General features: G+C 35.6%; 3 protein-coding genes across 6 annotated transcripts; 2 read left to right on the top strand and 1 right to left on the bottom strand.

Moving 5' to 3' along the window:
• Positions 1-376: 376 nt before the first annotated feature.
• rabl6b (RAB, member RAS oncogene family-like 6b) lies at positions 377-14135 on the top strand. Of its 4 annotated transcripts, none has more exons than XM_084413941.1 (17): positions 377-562; positions 1056-1475; positions 1749-1883; positions 3012-3059; positions 4088-4117; positions 5034-5086; positions 5189-5280; positions 5387-5527; positions 5787-5892; positions 6145-6248; positions 7060-7442; positions 8025-8190; positions 8820-9008; positions 11100-11433; positions 11539-11722; positions 12714-12769; positions 12850-14135. In XM_084413941.1, the coding sequence occupies exons 2-17, from the start codon at positions 1343-1345 to the stop codon at positions 13039-13041; spliced, it is 2346 nt and encodes a 781-aa protein (XP_084270067.1). In that variant the 5' UTR covers positions 377-562; positions 1056-1342; the 3' UTR covers positions 13042-14135. The 4 variants fall into 4 exon arrangements, with proteins under 4 accessions (XP_084270067.1, XP_084270066.1, XP_084270069.1 ...); XM_084413940.1 differs by having other exon boundaries at positions 5186-5280; XM_084413943.1 differs by lacking the exon at positions 4088-4117.
• A 117-nt stretch (positions 14136-14252) lies between these two features.
• Positions 14253-15882, bottom strand: LOC311293567 (uncharacterized protein). The gene is made up of 5 exons (XM_084413944.1): positions 15765-15882; positions 15363-15659; positions 15101-15190; positions 14956-14975; positions 14253-14766 (listed from the first exon to the last, which is right to left on the bottom strand). The coding sequence occupies exons 1-5, from the start codon at positions 15802-15804 to the stop codon at positions 14758-14760; spliced, it is 456 nt and encodes a 151-aa protein (XP_084270070.1). The 5' UTR covers positions 15805-15882; the 3' UTR covers positions 14253-14757.
• Positions 15883-18307: 2425 nt separating this feature from the next.
• Positions 18308-22499, top strand: imp4 (IMP U3 small nucleolar ribonucleoprotein 4). Its single transcript, XM_084413300.1, has 9 exons — positions 18308-18452; positions 19461-19569; positions 19658-19741; positions 19821-19930; positions 20106-20238; positions 20391-20545; positions 21767-21861; positions 21960-22033; positions 22143-22499. Exons 1-9 carry the CDS (start codon positions 18450-18452, stop codon positions 22253-22255), a joined length of 876 nt encoding a protein of 291 aa, XP_084269426.1. The 5' UTR covers positions 18308-18449; the 3' UTR covers positions 22256-22499.
• Positions 22500-22655: the final 156 nt, after the last annotated feature.

The following is a 22655-nucleotide window of genomic DNA, read 5'->3' as shown; positions in this document are numbered from 1 at the left end:
TTGACATTTCACCCCAAATCAAAAATGAAGCCTATTAGGAAATTTTGTATCTAAAAGAGTTTCATTGCCTCCACCCTGATTAATATAATACACATTTTTAACACATACATTCAAGGCAGAGCAGCAAATACTGCTATAATGAAAAATGTATAATTGAAATAATATATATATATATATATTTTTAAATCACACTACAGTAATGGTAAAAAATAATGTTATTATAAAAGCATCCTAAAAAAAATCTTTAAAAAAAAAGTTATATTGTTTTGGGTGAAATAAGTCATATATTTTATGTATGATGATAGATGTCTCTAGGTTTTTAGCAAAATTCTTAGCTAACTAACTAGTGAGGAGACTTTTATTTTGAAATGTAATTACCGTGACCGTAGCTAACCCTAGCGCAGCGTACTTCACAAATATACAGAGCAGCATTTCAATGATTTCATTATTCATAAGCTGTACAGGTTATAAGATGATCACACTGCACAGTGGGTCAGAAATGTAAGATGTTGAATGTTGGATCTAATCATTCAGTTGTTCTAGTATAGACGACAAAACCACTGTAAGTACAAGAGCATCACAAATCTGATACAAATCTGTTAAATATACAGTTAGTTCCGTGTTAGCAGGCTAGTATGTACAGGCAGCTGTCAAATATCTGACATAACAGCTATCCACAATAGTACGTTAGTGCCTGTGCAATTTGTGTTTGCTTTTTTGAGTGCTACACTCTTTTCTATTATATAAACATCACGGTCGTTTGTAGTAGAAATCGCAGTGTCAGGTTGTGTCTTAAATCTTAGCGAGCTGCCTAACTAGACAGCATTTTTGGACATCATATGCCACATACTTATGGTGTCCCAACGGATTGTCTATGCTGGCAGCTTACTAGGTTTTGAGACACAAATTCAGGCATCCCTGCAAATTAGAGTTGCTGCAGTGCATTGCAACATAGCAATCCATGAAAGATGCTTTTTATATGTCTGCAGCTCCAGGTCTTGATATAAGGCATTGCAACCTCATTCATATATATTTTTTTTTTCTTTATATTGTAGCAGAAGCAGATTCAACACTTGAATGAGAATCTTGTGATGCTGGACTGCATTAACTGTATCATTCTGTGGAAAAGGATCCAGAGATGAAGATCTGAATTGATTTTGAGATGTTATGCTGTGCCAAAGCAGGACTCATTCACCTCTCAAACTAATGTAGAAATGCTTTATGAGCATTGCAAGAAAACTGTCCACCCACAGACAGACAATCTGGGGGCGTCATAAAGGCCTGTTTGAGACAAGAATATTTTATATTTATAATACCCATCTAGAGGCATAGTTTGGTCAAGATGTTCTCCGCTCTGAAGAAGCTTGTGGGCTCTGAGCCGGCTGGTCAGGTGAAGGACAAGAACATCCCTGCTGGCCTACAGTCCATGAACCAGAGTCTGCAGAGAAAATTTGCTAAAGGGGTTCAGTACAACAGTAAGTCAAATGCCTGCTAAAATGTATAATTAATGATAATTTATTAAAATTTGAGATTGATTTGTTGTTTCGTTACTTTGCTTCATAATCTTTCCAGGTTTAAATTTAAACTAGAATCTAGATTTTCGATGCATCCGCATACTATTGGACTAAATTGTAACACATACAGCATGTCACAACAAATCAAGTCTGTGTTGCTGGAGCTCCTGAGCGCTGTGTGCTTGGGATAATGTTGTTATCACAAGCTCTAACATGTTATGTGTGGTCTTTCAGTGAAGATAGTCATTCGAGGAGATAGAAACACGGGAAAAAGCACCCTGTGGCACCGGCTGCAGGGTAGGAAGTTCCAGGAAGAGTACATTCCAACTCAAGAGATCCAGGTCACTAGTATCCACTGGAGTTATAAAAGTAAGCTTGATGTTTTTTATGGAAATCAAAGCTCCTGTCATCTTAGTGTTATTGAAACCTTTCTACTTACACTCTTAAAAATCATTATTGGGATTGATGGTTCCATGAAGAACCTTTAACATCCATGGAACCACTGGGCTTTATAGTGAAAACAGGTTATTTAGATTCTAAGAAAAAAAAAAATGGTTCTTTTAAGAACTGTTCACTAAAGGTTTTTTCGGGAACCAAAAATGGCTCTTCTATGGCATCACTGCAAAAAAAACAACAAAAAAACATAATTTTTAAGAGTGTGTTGGAAGTGGCTTTTGCACTTTTGTTTGAAAGATGTAAACTAATTATCTAATGATTTCTATTTCTTTCCATTTGTGCATCTTAATTATGCAAAATAGATTTGCATCAAGGTAAATATGCTGTCTCTCAGGTAGTGGATAAGTAGATTAGATTGATGGCTTTAAATGGCCTGAATCGAACATTAGATGTTATCTAGTGATTTCTAGAGTTTGTTTTTCCTATTTAAGTACATCCATCTTACAAAAGCTTTCAGCTCCACATCACGTTGTGGAACCTGTTAGCGGTAATTTACAGTGAAGAGTCTCCTTCATTTGATAGTGGGCACGGCTTTACTTGTATTCAACATTTTAAGTGAAGTGCCGTGCTCATTGCCAAAAGCATACTTTATATTCCCTGTTCTTTCTAAAGAGAACAGTATTATATGTAATTGTATATTATATTAATTTGTGGTAGTTTTCCATTGAAGCAATCTTATAATGTTAGTCAAGGTTTCAGCACAACAAATAATCTGCATTTATATAATTATTTATATTTATTTGAAATAAAAAAAAAATATTTTATAGAAATATTGTATTTAATTTATAATTAAACGGATTGTGTTTGCTACTGTATATATTTCTGTACCAAAAACCTAAATATAATATTTCATTAACTTTTTTTTTGATTCTAAGTAATTTTAGAAAAGTAACATTTCAAAATTAAGTAAAAAAAAAAAAAAAAAAAAGGATGCTGTGAAATTTGTATTTGGACTTCTGTAACTTAGAATCAATGCAAAATAAATGTATTGAAATAAATGCAAATAAGTGACGGTGCAAATTTTTTGTCATTTCTTCCCAGCTACTGATGATGTGGTGAAGGTGGAGGTTTGGGATGTGGTGGATAAAGGTGAGTCGTTTCTCTTAGCATTCTGATCAGTTGACTTTGTAGACGTTACTGTCATATTTATCTTAAGGCTGGAATACACTACAGTGTAGTTTATAGTTTGGCCCTGAATTATCAGATATTATGCAGTCAAAGTTCACAGATTTCACCGAAAATCTTGAAGTGTAATGGACGCAGACTTTTTATATAATTCCATCCATTTGAAGGATATCAACTTCAAGCATGTTTGAGCCGGTTTTTATTTTATTCATTTGTCTCTGAGCAACGAGGCACGTGTTTCTGTGTGAGTTTGTTGTGTTTAGAGCGACTTTAAAGGAGCCGTATGTAAGATTGTGGCCAAAACTGGTACTGCAATCACTTTCAAACGACTGTAGAGCGGTGTATCCCCTCCCCCTCCCCCCTGACTCGAGGTTGCCAGATAGGCTGTAGGATCCAGCAGGAACGTAGGCTGCTACGTAGCTGTGGTAACTAGAGCAGAGCTGGCAACCCCGATGCCGAAACACTACTGACTTTGTGATTGGTAGATAGGTGGAGGGTGGCGCTTCAGGCCAAAACACAAGATGACAACATCAACATCAGTTGAGGGCTGCAACTTCACTTTTTAAATGACAATATCCTGGCCGGACTACTGCTGTCAGTGATATAAGTATTTGAAATGAACATGATTTCTTAATGTCTAGTGACATATCAGGGCCATTTTATGATTAATTGAAATACATTTCTTACATACAGCTCCTTTAAAATCTGGTAGTGTGACCCTCTGTTTACTGTGTGATGGCCAGTTTTTCTCTGTAACCATTTACTTAGTCAGTTTTGGACAATCTGTTGAGATTTAAAATCATGTAGTGTATTCCAACCATTATGCAATTGATTATGCCTTTTAAAGTTTAGTGTACAGGTTCTGCATGTCATTGTTTAATTCACATCCTCCATCTCATTCTGATGGTCATACATGAAGTCATTTCACCCAGCCCTCCTTCATCCCCAGTCATTTATATTAATGGTATTTTTCTTACTTGCTGTCCAACCAGGCCAAAAAATCCCCCTTCCTGAAGGTGTAGGTGAGAAACTCAATAGATTGTAGACATTAGGCTGTGACTTGCCTGTGCTTGATCTGTTTGTTCTGTTTTCCGAGTGCAAACATTTTGTTTTGACTGACTTTAACTGACTGCATTGTGGGAGAACTACAAATGTATCTAGTCTAACATGCACTTCTAGACAAGAAGTGTAAAAAACAGACCATAATGATGTGCAGGGTGACAACTAGAGACCGCAGAAAACCAACTCTTGCTAATACCACTAATGTCACTTCCTTTGTGAGAAAAAAAAAATTTCCGCATTTTTTTTAACCTGTTTTAGATGCTCTTGAAGTTACTGGAAGTTGTTTTCAACTAATTTGACATACATACGTCCATTTTGATCTACACTATTGTTCAAAAGTTTGGGGTCGTGTTCTTTCATGTTTTTGAAAGAAGTCTCATATGCTCATCAAGGCTGCATTTGATCAAAAATACAGTAAAAAATGGTTATATTGTGAAATATTATTACAAATTTAAAACAACTGTTTTCTATTTTAATATTTTTTTTTTTAATGTAATTTATTCCTGTGATGGCAAAGCTGAATTTTCAGCATCATTACTCCAGTCTTCAGTGTCTCGTGATCCTCCAGAAATTATTCTAATATGCTGATTTTGGTGCTCAAGAAACATTTATTTTGATCAATATTGAAGACAGTTGTGCTGCTTAATATTTTTTGTGGAAACCATGATGCTTTTTTTTAGAGTTCATAAGAAAAGCATTTATTGAAATGCCAATCCTTTGTAACATTATAAATGTCTTTACTGTCACTTTTGATCAATTTAATGCACCTTGCTGAATAAAAGCATTACTTTCTTTCAAAAAAACAAAACAAAAAAAACGTACTGACCCCAAACGTTTGAATAGCACTGTTAAAATATTCTACCACTGACATTACAGGAAAGGGGAAAAAGAGAGGTGAAAACTTGAAGTTGGAAAATGAACCTCAAGAGGTAAATTTATAGTAATAATCTATCAAAATCAGGTGTAATGACAGTTAAAAATCCCCTTCATTGACTAATGTTTAGCTGGAAACGTCTCTGTGCTGTTAGCAGACGGAGAGTGAACTGGCCTTGGATGCTGAGTTTTTGGACGTGTATAAGAACTGCAATGGTGTGGTCTTGATGTTTGACATCACCAAACAGTGGTAGGTGAACAAAGACTATCAGCATCTCCACAGACTGCTTCTCCATCATGCAGAACTCACAGCTCTTCTGTGTTATACAAAATGTGTGCTTTGTTTGCACCGATAGGACTTATAATTACATTATGCGGGAGTTGCCCAAGGTACCCACTCATGTGCCAGTGTGCGTTTTGGGAAATTACCGGGACATGGGAGAACACAGAGTCATTTTGCCTGATGACATACGTGACTTCATCGCTGGGCTTAACAGGTTAGATCATTACAGTCAACATAAACATGTTAATTGACACTTTTTACTGACTTAACATACATTCTTGGTCTTATTACAAACAATTTATCAGTTTAAATTAAAATGTCTGGAGATAATCAGTTCTCTGCAGATTGTTTGTGGGTTAATGTCAAATTTAGGATTGGAAGTCATGAAGTATGTTCACAAATGAGTTTTTTGAGTGTTTATAGCTTATTCTCTGTGAGCTTTATTGATGTTTGCTGTCTTTATGATTTTGTAGACCTCGTGGCTCCTCTTACATCCATTATGCAGAATCTTCCATGAAGAATGGTTTTGGTTTGAAATATTTGCACAGATTTTTCAACATTCCATTTTTGCAGCTTCAGGTAAGCAGGTTCATGTTCTAGGCTAGAATATTGGTTTAATCCAATAAAAAACTCAACCAGAGTTAAAAGTTAGTGGTCATTTGTAATTGTTAATATTAAGCTCAATAAGCTGTGTCATGTGCCTGGCAGAAATTAGATCGGAAATCTTTCTTTGCATGTTTGCCTGTATCGCAGTTACTTTTCTCATTACACTAGTTGTTACAGCTTTAAATGAAACCATTGTAAAGGTATCTTTCATTTTAACTTTCACAGAGAGAGACCCTGTTACGGCAGCTGGAGACCAATCAGCTGGACATCGATGCCACGCTAGAGGAGCTAACAGTTCAGCAGGAGACAGAAGACCAGAACTATGATATGTAAGAACTAAAAACGCCACACAAACTTCCTGTAGTTTAAAGGGATACTCCACTTTAAAATGAAAATTCTGTCATCATATACTCACCCTCATGTTGTTTCAAACCTGTATGAATTTCTTTCTTCTGCTGAACAGAAAGGAAGATATTTAGAAGAATATCAGTAACCAGACAGTTTCTGGTCTCATTGACTTCCATAGTATATATTTTTTCCTACTATGGAAGTCAACCCTTCAACTATGAGACCAGAAACTGTCTGGTGACTGACATTCTTCTAAATATCTAACTTTCTGTTCAGCAGAAGAAAGAAATTCATACAGGTTTGAAACAACATGAGGGTGAGTATATGATGACAGAATTTTCATTTTAAAGTGGAGTATCCCTTTAATATCACCATCTGGACAGTCAAAACATGATTCCAATTCAAATATCAGCAACTACACTACTAATCCTTTAAAGGTTTTTTAACATTAATAATAAAAAATGTTCCTTAAGCATTAAATTAGCATATTAGAATGGTTTCTGAAGGATCATGTGACACTGAAGACTGTAGTAATGGCTGCAGAAATTCTTTCAGCTTTTCATCACAGGAATAAATTACATTTTAAAATATATTAAAATAGAAAACAGTTATTTTAAATTGTAAAAATATTTCAAAATATGACTCTTTATTGTATTTTTAATCAAATATATGCAGCCTTGCTAAACACAATAGACTTCAAAAACATAAAAAAAAAATTTAAAAAAGGTTTGTGAACTGCAATGAGTGGTATCTGACTATTATGATACAGTAGGTGTCTGTTATAACTTTCAGTTTCCTGGAAATGAAAGACTCTCGTAGTAAAGGCTACAACTCTCCCGGTCCTGCTAACGGACAGAGCCCTTCCTCAGGCACCCAGTCTCCCGTCGTTCCTCAGAGCGGATGCTCCACTAGCAGCTCCAGCCCCTGTAGCCCCCAGCAGCCTCCCATTCCTTCCCAGATCCTGAAGTCTCCATCTCCCTCTCCGTCCCCTCCTCCCCCTCTCTCCTCAACCCCAGCGCCTGTGACCTCTCCCTCCCCTTCTCCTGCTCACCCTGGCCCGACGGTCTCTGCTCCAGCTCAGGCTTCTGCCTCTGCTCCTCAAACCCAGAAACGCAGCTTCATCTCCAGGCTTTTTGGTTCCTCTCCAGCCCAGGAACCTCCAGCAGTCGCCCAGGGTGAGTTTGAGCATGGTGCTTCTAGCTGCGTGTGCTTATTGTATTAGAAAACACATATGATCGAAACCCTGAGCTTTTAATGGCACTAAAAACAGCTTTTATTCCTTTTCTTATCAAATATTCAGTGTCTCAGTGACTCATTGTTAAAGAACTGCCCTAATGCTATGAACTGAAAAAGGGATTTGAAGGCTGAGAGGAATTCATTCACACACACTACACACACACATCCTCTCTCAGAGAGAGCTGTCCTCGAGCGAGACCCACAAAGCCGTGAAAAATAGGGAGGATTAGGACTCGTGCAGATCATAAGGATGTTTTGTGGATCAATAGAAAATCACAAGACTTTGTGCATTCCTGAGCTATGGAGAGGGTTTACTAGCTCTTGCACCCCACCTAAAGGAGCTTGGGCATCAAGCAGTAGCTATTTAGTGAAACGCATATCAATATATCACAAAAATTTTTTTTTGTCATTCACCATTCTTCTTGTTTGGAACTCATTGTAATGGCTGCTGTTTATATATTTTTAATGTAAGATGTTTTTGCCCCAGATCATGTGACCTCACGCTTCTTGGATTTCCACAGAGCCAGATCCAGTATCTGCAGAGACTCTGCCTACGGTTCGGAGCGTGGATGATTTTGTACCAGACGAGGGACTAGACAAAAGCTTCTTGGAAGACAGTCTGCCTCCTAACACAAGACCGGCTATGAACACCCAGCCCTCTGCTGCGGGTACTGCAGATAGTGACAGGTACACCAAGGGCAGATAACAGAGGCCTTTTTTTTAATTATGTGATATGTTATTTTGTTAGAAATTGTAGTCAGTGTACACTACCCTTCAAATGTTTGGTATCGGTAAATTGGTATTTTTAAAATGTATTTTTGAAAGAAGTCTATTATGCTCACAAAAGCTGCATTCATTTGATAAAAAAAAAAAGTTATATTGTAAAATATTCTTGCAATTTAAAATAACTGGTTTCTATTTTTAATGTGTTTTAAAATGTAATTTATTTCTCTGTGATGACAAATTATTTTGAAAACATTTGTTCTGCTTAATATTTTTGTGGAAACCATGATACTTTTTTCCCAGGATTCTATGATTCAAAGGAACAGCATTTATTTGAAATCTATTCTAATATTATAAATGTATTTACTGTCACTTTTGATCAATTTAATGCATCCTTGCTGAATACAATTATTATTATTTATTTATTTTTAATCTAACTGACCCCAAAATTTTGCATGGAAGTGTACTTTTACTTGTAAATGAACTGAGCTAGTGGTTTCATCTGTTAGTCTCAAATCTGTGAGACATTGTAGCTGATGCTCAGTACAAAATAAGTTGAATTTGCATCCATTCTTGTAACATGTTTATTTTAGTGATGGGGAAGGAAGAGAAGGGAACCCCATGGTTGCTGGATTCCAGGATGATTTGGACCTTGATGATGCAGAACTTGAACCCAGAGCTTCTATTGTCAGTAAAGGCTTGGATATATCTCTCTCCAGTGATGAGGAGGGTCCAAAACCTGCTGTAACTCAGGATGAAGATCTGGACTCTGAACCTCACCTGTAAGCTTGAATCCCTTCCTTTCATTAAAGGGATAGTTCACTTTGAAATTAATTTTTGGTATGTTTTAGCTTACCTCAAAGGCATCCAAGATGTAGGTGTCTTTTTTTCCGGAGTAGTTTCAATTTTGATATTTTTAGGTCAAACCGTTCTTGTCTGTCAGTCATATAATGCAGGTCCTATGGTCACTGTCTCAAAACAGCATGCACAAAGTCCAAATTAAACAATTCCCCATCGTCCAAATTAAACAATTCCCCATCGTAAGTACACATTGATGGCTTAAGACACGAAACGAGCGGTTTGTGTGAGAAAACGAACAGTATTTATATAGTTTTTGTCCTCTTGTAAACACACACACCCAAATGATCAGAGGACGCGGGTGCTTCGGTCTGCGCAAGCGCCGGAAAGCGACGGAAAAGGTCAGAGGGCGCGGGCGCTTCGATCTGCGCAAGCGCCGGAAATTATCTCTCGCGCGTGTACGTCACTCATTGTTTACACAGAACAGAGATTGTAGGTAAGACGGCTAATCGAAATGGTTCTAATTTGCGCTTATCCAGGATGTTTAAACCGACGTAAAAGAAAACAATTTCGTATGCTCGCGCGAACTCATCCGGGAGTGGTGAGTTTTCACGAATTCCCAATTTATAATCCTTCCCTCTTGAAGTTCTGGTTGATCGCTCTTCGGCTGGATATCAACACACCCATAAACGTACTAAAGTTGAGGAGGGTCTGCAGCGATCATTTTTCCCCTGATGATTTTATAAACCAAGGAGAGGATCGCATAGTACTGACATCATCAGCTGTGCCTATGGTGTTTTCTCATCCAACGGAGGTATGTGAACAACGTCTTTGTATTTGTAAAGCTGGCATTACATGAAATGAGCAATACAATGTATTTCTGCACCATATATTTGGTAAGAATGGTTTTACATGAGAGAGTTATAAGATATGTTATAAGAAGAGAAGATATGTGTAGCCTATACTAAGCAGCTGCTAGTCAAACCAATGTGAAACTATGTGTACTACTCATAAGGGTGCAGTCAATGATACTACTACTACTACTAGCCTAATAATAATAATAATAGTAATAGACAGTGTGGATTCATGTTCGTGTAGCTCTACTTAACAGAGTGCCTTGGTGCATACATCGGACTAAAATATGTTTAAATCTCTGTGTAAACAATGAGTGACGTACACGCGCGAGAGATAATTTCTGGCGCTTTCCGGCGCTTGCGCAGATCGAAGCGCCCGCGCCCTCTGACCTTTTCCGGCGCTTGCGCAGACCGAAGCACCCGCGTCCTCTGATCATTTGGGTGTGTGTGTTTACAAGAGGACAAAAACTATATAAATACTGTTCGTTTTCTCACACAAACCGCTCGTTTCGTGTCTTAAGCCATCAATGTGTACTTACGATGGGGAATTGTTTAATTTGGACGATGGGGAATTGTTTAATTTGGACTTTGTGCATGCTGTTTTGAGACAGTGACCATAGACCTGCATTATATGACTGACAGACAAGAACGGTTTGACCTAAAAATATCAAAATTGAAACTAGTCCGGAAAAAAGACACCTACATCTTGGATGCCTTTGAGGTAAGCTAAAACATACCAAAAATTAATTTCAAAGTGAACTATCCCTTTAAGACACGTTCACACCAAGGCTTATAACTATAACAGTAACTATAACGTTTTAAAAATCACTTCTATGAGAATAGGGAAGTCCACACCACAATTAAAACATTATCAATATCATTGGAATCACTTTCAGAATGATTTTTTTCCAGCTGGTGAATGATAAAAACAGCCAATCAGAATCCATTCTGCTTTAAAAGGGCTCAAGAGCTGCAGACGACATAACTGCAACACATGCTCATAATTATTGTACGTTGGTGTGGTTGCTAATATAGTTCTTTTTATAGTTTATAGTCATCACTGATGTGAATGGGCTTTAAATGATAAGTGACATGTTGATGAACTAATAAATAATAGCTGAAATAAGCTAAGAATTGTGTTTGTGTTGTGGGCTATAAGTTTATTACCTGAATCAAAGACTGTTAACTGTTGATAATATTAACAATAATATGGTTATTCAGGGTGGCTATGGATTCATTAACACTAGAGGACAAACCAAAGCCTATCCACAAAGAGCCAGTGATCCAGACCCAGGAGACTGTTAGCAGTCAGAACATAGAGACTTCCATTCTCAGTCCCACTCCAGTACACAATACTCAACAGCTGCAGACAGCGCCAGACACAGCAGTCCTGGCTGATCCTCAAGCACGGGTCATAAAACATAAAGAGAGATCGGCTCAGGCAGAGTCCTCTGACACAGACGCAGACGTGCCTGTGGCCAAACAGATGCTTTCATTTGTCATGGATGACCCTGACTTTGAGAGCGAGGAAGAAGTCATGCAGAAAGTGGTTAAGGTACTGAAATGATGATGGACATTGTTTTGATGACTTGTCTGGATCATTTACAAATTTAAGGTTTGAATAACTAGAAAATACTTTTGTTGTCTTTGCTTGTTCTAGGACTCTTTCCCAGTTAGAGATGATATTCCTGATATATCTGATGATGACATCAACACAGCTAAAATCCCTGAGCCCATGAAACCTACTGTACTCTCCTTCAAAAGCAAGAATGACGGTGACCTCTTTGGCCTAGGAATCGAGGAGAAGTCGATCATAAGCAAAGACAGCAGCGATGAGCAAGATGGCAAGTCACCGGAATCATTTTGTAATCGGAAACTAACTTTATGTATAAAATATAATAGCCATAGAGACACACACACACGTATGTATGTATGTATGTATGTATGTATGTATGTATGTATGTATGTATGGAGAGAGAGATATATATATAGAGAGAGAGAGAGAGAGATATTCTCATTCATTCATTCATTCACTCACTCACTCACTCACTTTAAAGACGAACAAAAACACAAGTCATTTTTATTTCAATAGTTGTTTATATTTCAACAATTGTGTAATGAAATATGTATGTATATATGTATATGGGTCAATGACGTGACGGGTCATTTTTTTGTCCAGAGGCCTTAATAATAATAAAAAAAACAAATATATAACATCCAAAGTATGTAAGGTAGTACAACTTGATCTCTTTTACTGAATCTAAAAGGTTTTAATTATATTTTACTACATATAAAGGTATTTTAAAGATTCTGAAGTGTCAAAAGGTCATCCGGTAAAACCGATATAGTAAATATTTAAATGGAATAATATTGTTTTTAATGTTAACATTTAACATTTTGCAATGTTTTACTTGAATATGTTGGAGTGTTTAGAGTAGTCCAATAAATGATTACATTTATGAGATCAGTGATAATTTTATTTAATATTTCTTCTATCTCAACATCAATGTCAAATCAGTTTTTAACTTTCAAATCAGTGGTTAAACCGAATGACTTTTTTGGTGACAAATTTTTTCCATCTTGTAAAAAATGACAAAAAACAGTGTTAATTGATTGTACAAACCACAAAATCCTATTGTTAACACCTAGCCTAGGTAAACTAAAAAATGGTTTCAAATATAGTTATATCTTCATTCTATTTTTTTACACTTTTAAAAACCTTATTCGTCAATGACCCATATACATACATACATACATACATACATACAAGTGCATATTTGTAAATGTATGCATATAATAGCCATCTAAAAAATGTTTGTATTTTTATTCTCATAGAAAAAGAAAGCAAACATTCCAAGGAAAAGAAGAAAAAGAAAAAAAGGAGTAAAGAGGTTAATTATATTCTATTACAACATTTCATAAATTACATATGGTATACTGTTGTTTTTTAATGATTTCATATTTCACGTAGGATGATGACAAAAGTAGCAAGAAGAAACACAAGCACAAGAAAAAGGAAAGAGATGAGGCAGCTGGGACTGCAGATGAAAAGGAGAAGAAAAAGAGGAAGTCACGAAGCAAGAAAACAGATGATCTTGACGCTTTTCTGGCCGGAGCAGAAGGCTTAGCAAAAAGAGAAGAGGGCGACTATGAGGAACTGTAACACTCTCTCTGCTAAAGCAATGTTTGTGCATTGATACCGCAAGCTTGAAAGAGTTCTCATCAAAAACCACAAAAACAAAAAAATGTCTTTAGCAGCCTAACACCTGACTATGTAATCTGTCTGACAGGTTAAAAAAACGCTCAAGACTGGTTTTCCACTTGCCACAAACACTTCCCAATCCACCTTCCATGCTTCGAGAGGTTGGAAGGGCTGGCGTAGTTCACACTCTTTGGGCTCAAACTGCAATAAGTGGAGAAGCCATGCAAAATTGCGACAACTTGCATGCAATTTGACCTTTGTACTTTGTTTTTCAGATTGAAATGGACCATTTTCACTCACTCATAACATTGTGCTTTCTGAATGTTTACATGCTTTGCTTTTATATGGTTGCAATATTTTCATCATCACTTATGTGAACCAACTTATGTTTTTCATTGATTCGATTGCTTTATTAGTTGCCTTGTATTTGTGGATGAATTGGTATTTATGCTCAATAGATGTTTTGAGAGCTTGGCTTTGTGTAGTTTTGCTGTGTGTTTAGTGTTTGAAATCAATATACTATACTTCATGGTAGGATTATTTGTTTACCCAAAATATATAGAGAAAAAATATTTTAGGAATGTAAAGGATTTTGGTCAATAAATGATCACTCTTATGATACGGAGTAGTTACGACATCAGACATAACTATTCTCACGCTCTTTAAATCATGAAATGCCGTAAAGGAAACTATGGTGAAATGCAACACTTGACTTTAAATAACTCAAATAGACCGATAGTGAGTGTGCTTTGGTAAGGCAATGAGATCTATCTACTGTGTCATTATGCAAACTTGTGTTTTACTTCTTTTTTTTTTTTTTCCTTTTTTTTTTTTTTTCTGTAATTATACCATTTTGAATTTTTGCACTCCGTTGTTTTTGTCTACCTTATCGTTTTATGATGGTAAATTGCAAGAAAGAACTGTGATGTATTTGTCATCTGAGTTTTTTTTTTTTTTTTGGCCTAAATTTCTATGAAATCATGATTGGTTGAAACTGTGCTGTTGCTTGAAAACTGAATTCAATACAAAAATACTATAATATTTTTGCAATGTTACTTTTCTCTCTTATTTTAAGCGTGGCTGTATTGTAAATTTCACTTGTTTTTAACTTGTTTTCTTGTACTAATAATCAAAGTAAGTTAGAAAAGACGGCACTTTGGTCAACTCACAGAGACACTGATACAGACGATGTTTATTATATCTGTATTCTTACATCAAAATTGTGTTATACATTGTTCATTGATGCTTTATATGTTACGTTACACAACGTGGCAATGACTTTTATACAGTATATTAAGAAATATGATTTATAAGCTCTAGAAAAGTATTAAAAGGAGGAAACCATCCACATTTAAAAAAAAAAAAATCCTAAAACAAAGCAGTTTAACTTTTGCATGAATGATAAATGCAGTAGTTATATTATTAGTATATTAGTATATTAACTTACATAAATGGAACACAATTATTACCTATTTTCATTTTAAATATTGCGGTTGAATATAGTCAGGCTGCAATTGTGAACTTTTCTGTAAAAAAAAACACTTATTTAGAAAGAATAACAACAATAGAAATTGTGCATTTACAGCCGACGGCTTTCAACGTTCAAGCATATTTTCTTTATACTTCGGTAAATGTGCCTCGTCCTTACACCTCCTTTCTTAGGCATCAGACTTGTATTTATGTTGTCTGCAAAATGAAAGGTTTCATTTAAAAACACATTTTATTGATTTTTTTTTTTTTTTTGCAGCATTGAAGTTTCAGTCAATTTAATATAATTTACTTTGAAATGACTTGTACAGCCAATTTGATTATACTTAAAAATCTAAGGCAGCATTACTGAACTTAAGTTTTTAAGTTTTTACAGCGCGCTCTTACCTTTGCATCTCCATGTTTCCCTGGTCAGCAAAACAGAATATGTAAACAAATTTAAAAAAGAAGCATTTACAGAGGTTAAAGACATTCAAAGCTCAAAGTGAGTACAATGTGATGATAAACTAAGGTGGTTTGTGTGAGCACTCACTGTTTGAATAAAAGTGAAAGGAGATGGTCATCAAAGGAAGCAAAAGAAATAAAATCCAACGGAGAATGGACCAAACAAAGTTAAATGGAGCTGTAACAGATTAATAAACTATCACTGCATACGATTTTTAATATTAGATATTAGGAATTTAAAGTTAAAATAAAGAAAATGTAAATATGCTGAAAGTATTTTTAACATATAGTGCTGTCTAACACTGAGGAAACTACCTAAAGGGAAATAGAGAAGTAGCGTTTCATCTTACCGGTGGAAAAGTAATCCTCGGCCAGTTTAACAATGATCTTGTCTTCAGTCATGAACCCACACCAGTAGACTCCATCTCCTTGTCCGAGTGTCTTTACGGAGACGGTAAAGGACTTTCCGTCATCTTGCACTTCTAAATTGCCGTCCTCCAAAACACTGTTGCCTGGCCGGAACGAGAAGCCTGTACAGCAGTTTTCATCCTGGACATCTCTTTTGCACCACACCCTTCTGTTCTGAGATATATTCCTATTCTCATAGGGGCAGACGAGTGTCTGTAGATGGTCAGATGTGCTGTGTCCTGTGGAGAAAGATTTATGTTTGTCCTCTGTGAGATGGTAGTTGAGGTTGTCAGGTACAATCTGGATAGTGTTTATGTTAGTCTGTATGTGTGAATTCACCTTACCTATTAGGATCATTAGCAGAAATGCTGTCATTAGATTCATGATGGCTGAAAACTGACAGTGCTTTGAGCCTGTAAGGATGTTGGCTACTGGTCTTCAAGGTTGTAGAAGAGGAAACGCATACAGGAAATAACTCACCACAAACACATTTAGAAGGAACATGTCTTTTACTTCTCTTAACACAGATATCAGCAGAGATCAGTCTGATCATCAGTGAATCATTTCATGAACAATTTCATAAACTGTTTCACATTCTAAACTTGATGTCTTTTGCACAAGGTATATTGCACTATTTATTAATTATATGAAACTCTTGAATTGTTTCTTTTCTTTTTTTTGTTTCTCCACTTTAATTTATTTTACACTACTGTTTAAAAGTTTGGGGTTGGTAACATGTGTTGCTTCTAATGCTCACCACAGCTGCATTTATTTGAACAGAAATGTGAAACAGAAATGTTTTCTATTTTAATGGTTTAAAATGTAATCTTCAGTGTCACATGAAAAATAACTATAATAATATGCTGCTTGTCACGAAGCGGCTATAATGTGCACGACTAAAGGAGTAGAGCACAAACTGTTTTATTAAATCCACAATGCAAAACTTAGGAGATTGCAGGAGAGATTAACTGAGGAAACTGCAGGGCTAAAAAACACCAAAGAAACTAAACCAAAACAGAACACACGTTACACTGCTACATTTCTTATTATCAGTTTTGAAAGCAGTTGTGCTGCCTAATATTTTTAGGATTATTTGATGAATAGAAAGCTCAAAAGAACAGCATTTATTTGAAATAGAAATCTTTTGTAACATTATTATTACCACAATTATTGTCAATTTTGATCAATTTAATGTATCATTGTTGAATAAAAGTATTCATTTAGACTACAAAAAATTTTAACAGTATTGTATGCTCTGTAATATTAATGATTTTTAAATAAAATTGTATTACTAGCAATTACTTTTTACAGACCTGGTGTTTGTTGTGCTGCATTCTGAGTTACTCTCTCTATCGCCTGATTACAATTCCTACAAAATCATGTTATGATAAATGCTGTTTCAACTATGTTATAATGACCATTTATGTCTGTATTTGTTAGCTTATATACTAGCATAGCAATAGAATACTGATAGCTTCGTTTATACACACAATTGCACTTACCCTATATTCTCAATTAGCCTATCTTTAATGTAATTATGTGTTCAATTAAGTGTTAAATATCTAAATATTTCAGTTACTAATAAAACAAATAAATTATGCTCAATTATCCACTCAATAGGCTATTATTATTTATGAATTAACAGTTAAGAAATTATGTTCAATTGGTTTTATTATTAATTATTATATAATTTTTCTAAGTGTATAATAAAAGTTGTGAAATAATTAACTTAATATTAACTCTAATTTGGTGCTGCAATGATTCGCAAATCGCGACGATAATCGACCTCCTCATCTGAGCTGCTTCAGCACTCAAACACCGCTCGTCGTCAATGTCAAAATGTTTGAGATGACCGATCAAATCACAGTAGGTTTTTAAGTTCACAGAAGCGCGAATTCCAGCTCGGAAGGGAAGATATACAGGTCAAGATAAAGACACTGAGAGAAGAGAAAGAGAGAAGGTGATGGAGATGAGAGAGGAAGAGCAGGTTTTGCATACTGTGCCCAAGAATGAGATTACTGTATGTTATTTGCCAATGACAGTGGAAACTATAAGCTAAATTTAACAACACAAGCAGCTATTGAGTATATTGCCATTATTATTGTAAATATATATTTGTATACCTCGAATGTGTTCGAATATTTCACCAGTATCAGCACTGGGACTTGTCACTGTTTGTATCACTCCGCTTGTCTGTGTTTGTGCAACTTGCATCATTCAGCCAGTAGGTGGCGACAAGTGACTGTCTTTATGAGTGAACCATTAATATAACAGATTAGTACAAAAACATTGATTAATTTAGTAAAGAAACAAGTAGCTGAAACTGATCTTTGATGTTCATACCAATTGCTCATTTTTCCTCTGGACACAGAAGGATTGGATTGGCATTTGATTTAAATGTAACATCTATGCAAAATAATCCTTAAATCATTTCTTATTTTAAGGCCATTCCCGTTTCGAATATGTTATTTGTTTATTGTCAACAATAAGCATTAACATTCTGCATTTCCATTTTGTAGTATGGATCATTCATTGCAACATTTAAACTGATTCTCATGTTTAAGAATTTGTTATCTACTAGACAAATAAGTTATGCTACTGCCCACTGACATGCTTTTAAAGCTAGGCCTACTGTTATCCGTTTTTTTTTTTTTTTTGGCCTTCAAATACCTTACAATGCATATGTGTAGATTAGGAAAATCAATATTTTCTCAGGGTGGCATATGCCCCCGAACCCCCCTAGCAAGGTCACATTTTGGACCTCGGTATTTATAAAACTCTGCGTACGGCCCTGCTTAGGAGGATAATCATTAACTGACATTTTGGGGAGACCTGATTTCAAGGGTGGACGCGATTTTTCTTTTACTGTCTATGGATTTGACATGACACCCGACCGCCACAGTTGTGAACTTTTATTTTGAAAGATCTCGTCACTCGTGTTCGTTGTCAATGATTGGATGAGCGCGTTGTCCAACAGGAAGTCGTAATAGTAGACCGTAAGGCTGAATTGTCACGTGTAGTTGTTCAAAATGGTAAGTACAACATATTTATTCAATATAATATTCTCAAATTTGTTAGACGTATTTGACGTTAGCTTGTAAATCTTTTAACGCGGTACATAGAGCCCTAGTTTATCGAACTAGTCGTTGTTTTCCTGTTTGTGTTGTAGTGTGATCAAGGCAAGCTCCATAATGAAGTGGGATGGATGGATGAACACACAGTAACAGTGTGATCCCCCCTCCTATCTAGTCTGAAAATAGAAAAATCACTTGCAGAACTGTACAATTATTTGTTGATATTTTGGGCAGTTTCTCCAAATGTTTTGTGAATTGAGTGTCTTTACAGGTTTGATGATGAATGAGTGTCTTAAAATAATTACTTTACGCAGTCTTTGATTTCGATCCATGAGAATGTGGGCACCAATTGCCATGTCTTAGTAATTACATTGCTTACAAGTACTTCTCTTGTGCAGGTCAAATTTGGGGTCTGTAAGTTTGTTTGTTTTTAAAGGAAATTAATATTTTTATTCAACAAGGATGCATTAAATTGATGACTGAAAAATGATTAAATACATTTATAATGGTAGAAAAGATTTCTATTTTAAATAAATGTTGATCTTTTGAACTTTCAATTAATCAAAGAATCCTGTAAAATTGTATCACAGTTTCCACAAAATATTAAGCAGCACAACCGTTTTCAACACTGATAATAATCATTCTTGAGCAGCAAATCAGCACATTAGAATGATTTCTGAAGGATCATGTGACTGAAGACTGGAGTAATGATGCTGAAAATTCAGCTTGGCCATCACATGAATGAATAACATTTTAAAATACATTAAAATAGAAAACAGTTATTTTAATTTATAATAATATTTCACAATATTACTGTTTTACTGTATTTTTTATCAAGTTGATGCAGTTTGGTGAACATATGAGGTTTCTTTTAAAAACATAACCGATGCTCTTACTGATCCCAAACTTTTGACCAGTGTATTTCCCACAATTCATATTGTTTCTGGACTGTATTTTGTGATGTAGCTGCGGCGAGAGGTGAGACTGAGAAAGGAATACCTGTACAGGAAAGCCCAGGAGGACAGACTGCGCACTATTGAAGAGAAAAAACACAAGCTCAAATCTGCTTTAGATGGTGAGACTCCTGCTAGATAACCAACTCAATCACCTTATATGATATATTTGGATGTTGTCATATTTTAAGTTGTTCTTATCTTTTGCAGAAAATCATATTTTACCCACTGAGGTTCGGAAAGAGGCTTTAGAATTACAGAAACTGTTGGAGTTTGATGATGAGGGTGGAGAAGGTGATCTTTTTCTGTCACATATATCAGAATCCTGTTTTGTCTGCTGCCATATATAAACATAATTTTGGAAATTATATAGGTGTTAGCTCTCATATGGATGATGAGTACAAGTGGGCAGGAGTGGAAGACCCCAAAGTTATGGTCACAACTTCCAGAGACCCCAGCTCCAGACTCAAGATGTTTGCCAAAGTTTGTTAAATCTTATTATTCACATTTGACATTATGAATGCTTGTAGCCATGCAGAAGTTTTACTTCGTCTACTCTATTGTGATGTTTTGTATGTTTATTTTGCCATTGTGACGTAAGGGAAACCATCCTCTAGCAGTAGTTGTGGTTTATTTTAGATGGCTTTTTTTTTTGCAGGAAATGAAGCTGATGTTTCCAGGGGCCCAGCGTATGAACAGAGGAAACCATGAAGTTAAAACATTAGTACATGCGTGCAAAGCTAATAATGTCAATGACCTTGTCATTGTCCATGAGACCAGAGGCCAGCCAGGTATGGACTTTTATAGGTGTCATGTGTGTCCATTTCGGATATGCTTATTTGAGTGTGTGTGCAAAGTGTGTCAGCATTTGGTGTATTGTGAATGCCAATCGCTCTACTTTCATATCTATTTATTTCTTCTTTCATGTCTCTTTCTTCTTTAGATGGTTTGGTGGTATGTCACCTTCCTTTTGGGCCAACAGCCTACTTCACATTATACAATGTGGTAATGAGACATGATGTTCCAGACATTGGCACCATGTCCGAGGCCTACCCTCACCTCATCTTCCACAACTTCACTTCCCGTCTTGGCCGAAGGGTGAGTTATAAAGGAAATAATGTCCTTAGAAACAATTATCAAGTCAGTTTCTCACTAACACTATCATTCAAATGTTTGGGGTCAGTATATTTAAAAAAAATAAACACTTTTATTCTGCAAAGATGCATAAAATTGATTTAAAAAAAAAAAAGACAGTAAAGACAGTTTTTTAAAGATTTCTATTTCAAATAAATGCTGTTCTTTTTAACTGTCTATCCTAAAAAAATAATATTACGCTCTCCACAAAAACATTAAGCAGAACAACTGTTTTCAGTATTTATAATAAGAAATCATTCTTGAGCAGCAAATCAGCATATTAGAATGATTTCTGAAGGATCATGTGACACTGAAGACTGGAGTAATGATGCTGATGCATCACACAAATAAAGTACATTTTAACAATGGTTTCGGGAAACACTGACTCGTTGAACTATGCTCATAACGATGGAACTTGCGACCATAGTTGACTAATGATGCTTTTGGGAAACGCACCCCTGTTTAGTTCCAGGCTCTATGAAACCTCTCCTTGCTAAAAGCGCAATCTGCTCTGATTGGTTGGCTGTACCAGTGTGTTGTAATTGGTCAACTGCTGCAAACGTGTTTCAGAAATGTCACGCCCCTCACGCCCCAATGTTTCAACACATTACTTACACAACTTAACCAGGCCTCGCCCCCTATTTTGTGTATGCCTTGGGAGGGAATTATTTAAATGAGAAATATTGTGACGTGTACGTTCCCAGAAGAAAACTCAAGTTTCGTTTCAGGGAGTTCAGAAACAGTGCTTGCTGATATAGAGACGGCGTAACTCCCCTTTGGAGTGTGCTTTGTAACTTTGCAGACCTTTTTCATGCTTAAACATCAACATTACATCTAAAGAAAGTTGAAAATGTCAAAAAGCATAATAGAAAATTATGTATATTCAAATATTTTCTTAAAAAAAAAAAAAAATTCCAGTTTTAAAAAGTAATAATATTTCACAATGTTACTGTTTTTGCTGTGTTTGCGATCAACTAAAAGCAGTCTTGGTGATTATATTAAGAGACTTATTTCCAAAACATAAAAAATCTTACCGACCTCAAACTTTTGAACAGTAGTGTATTGTATTTGATACTCAAGTTCCTGTTTAAATAAATAAACATCATTGTCTTGTCATAAACATCATAAAAGCTTTAGATAATCTCTGACTGATCTGAATAATGAAAAAAAAAAATATCTCTGTAGGTGTCCAACATCCTAAAGTATCTTTTTCCTGTACCCAAAGAGGATAGTAGGCGTGTTATTACGTTTGCAAATACAGATGATTTCATCTCTTTCAGGTGAGTGGTGGTGTTAACTGCTGTAGTAAAGATTTTGAGCAAAATTGGGATTAAAAAGATTAGTTTTACTGACTTCGAAATTACTTTGTATATTGCAGACACCACACCTACAAGAAAACCGACCATAAGAACGTTGAGTTGTCAGAGGTTGGACCGAGATTTGAAATGAAATGTAAGCAACTCTTTTTTTTTTTGAGTTTTAGATTAATTGATATTAATGCAGAATGAGCACTTATGTTGCACTCTGCTCATCATTCATATCTTGTACTTCATCTTTTCAGTGTACATGATCAAGCTCGGCACACTGGAGAACGAGAATACTGCAGATGTTGAATGGCGGCACCACCCTTACATGCGCACTGCCAAAAAGAGGAAATTCTTGAGTGTGGAATAGCCAAATGTGCTCTTCAGAAACCTGCCTTGTTCTGTCAGCATGGACCTTTTCATTTTAATACCACCTACATTGTGATTTTTTCATTGTCTTTTTTTTTTTCATTTAATTGTGACATTTAAAGGATAGAGAAATTGCTTTCAATATATGTTGAAAGCTTATTTCAGTATTGTTTGCTTATTGACCCTTCTTCAAATTAAATCTTTTGTACAGAAGTCACCTGGACATTAAAAAAACGTTCTTTACATTTGTAAGCTTTGCATTTTGCTTTCATTGTTCCCTAATCTTTAGTGGCTTATATTGAGTATTTTAAAAGGAGTATTTGCCTGAAACTGGTTTGTTTGGTTTTAACAAACATAGGCCTAAACGTATTTAACATTTGTGTAGGATACTTTAATGCTTG

Source organism: Rutilus rutilus (genome assembly GCF_951802725.1).
Source record: "Rutilus rutilus genome assembly, chromosome: 7".
Lineage (NCBI taxonomy): Eukaryota > Metazoa > Chordata > Actinopteri > Cypriniformes > Leuciscidae > Rutilus > Rutilus rutilus.
The sequence above is the reverse complement of the archived record's forward strand: the minus strand, read 5'-3'. Positions and strand labels throughout refer to the sequence as shown.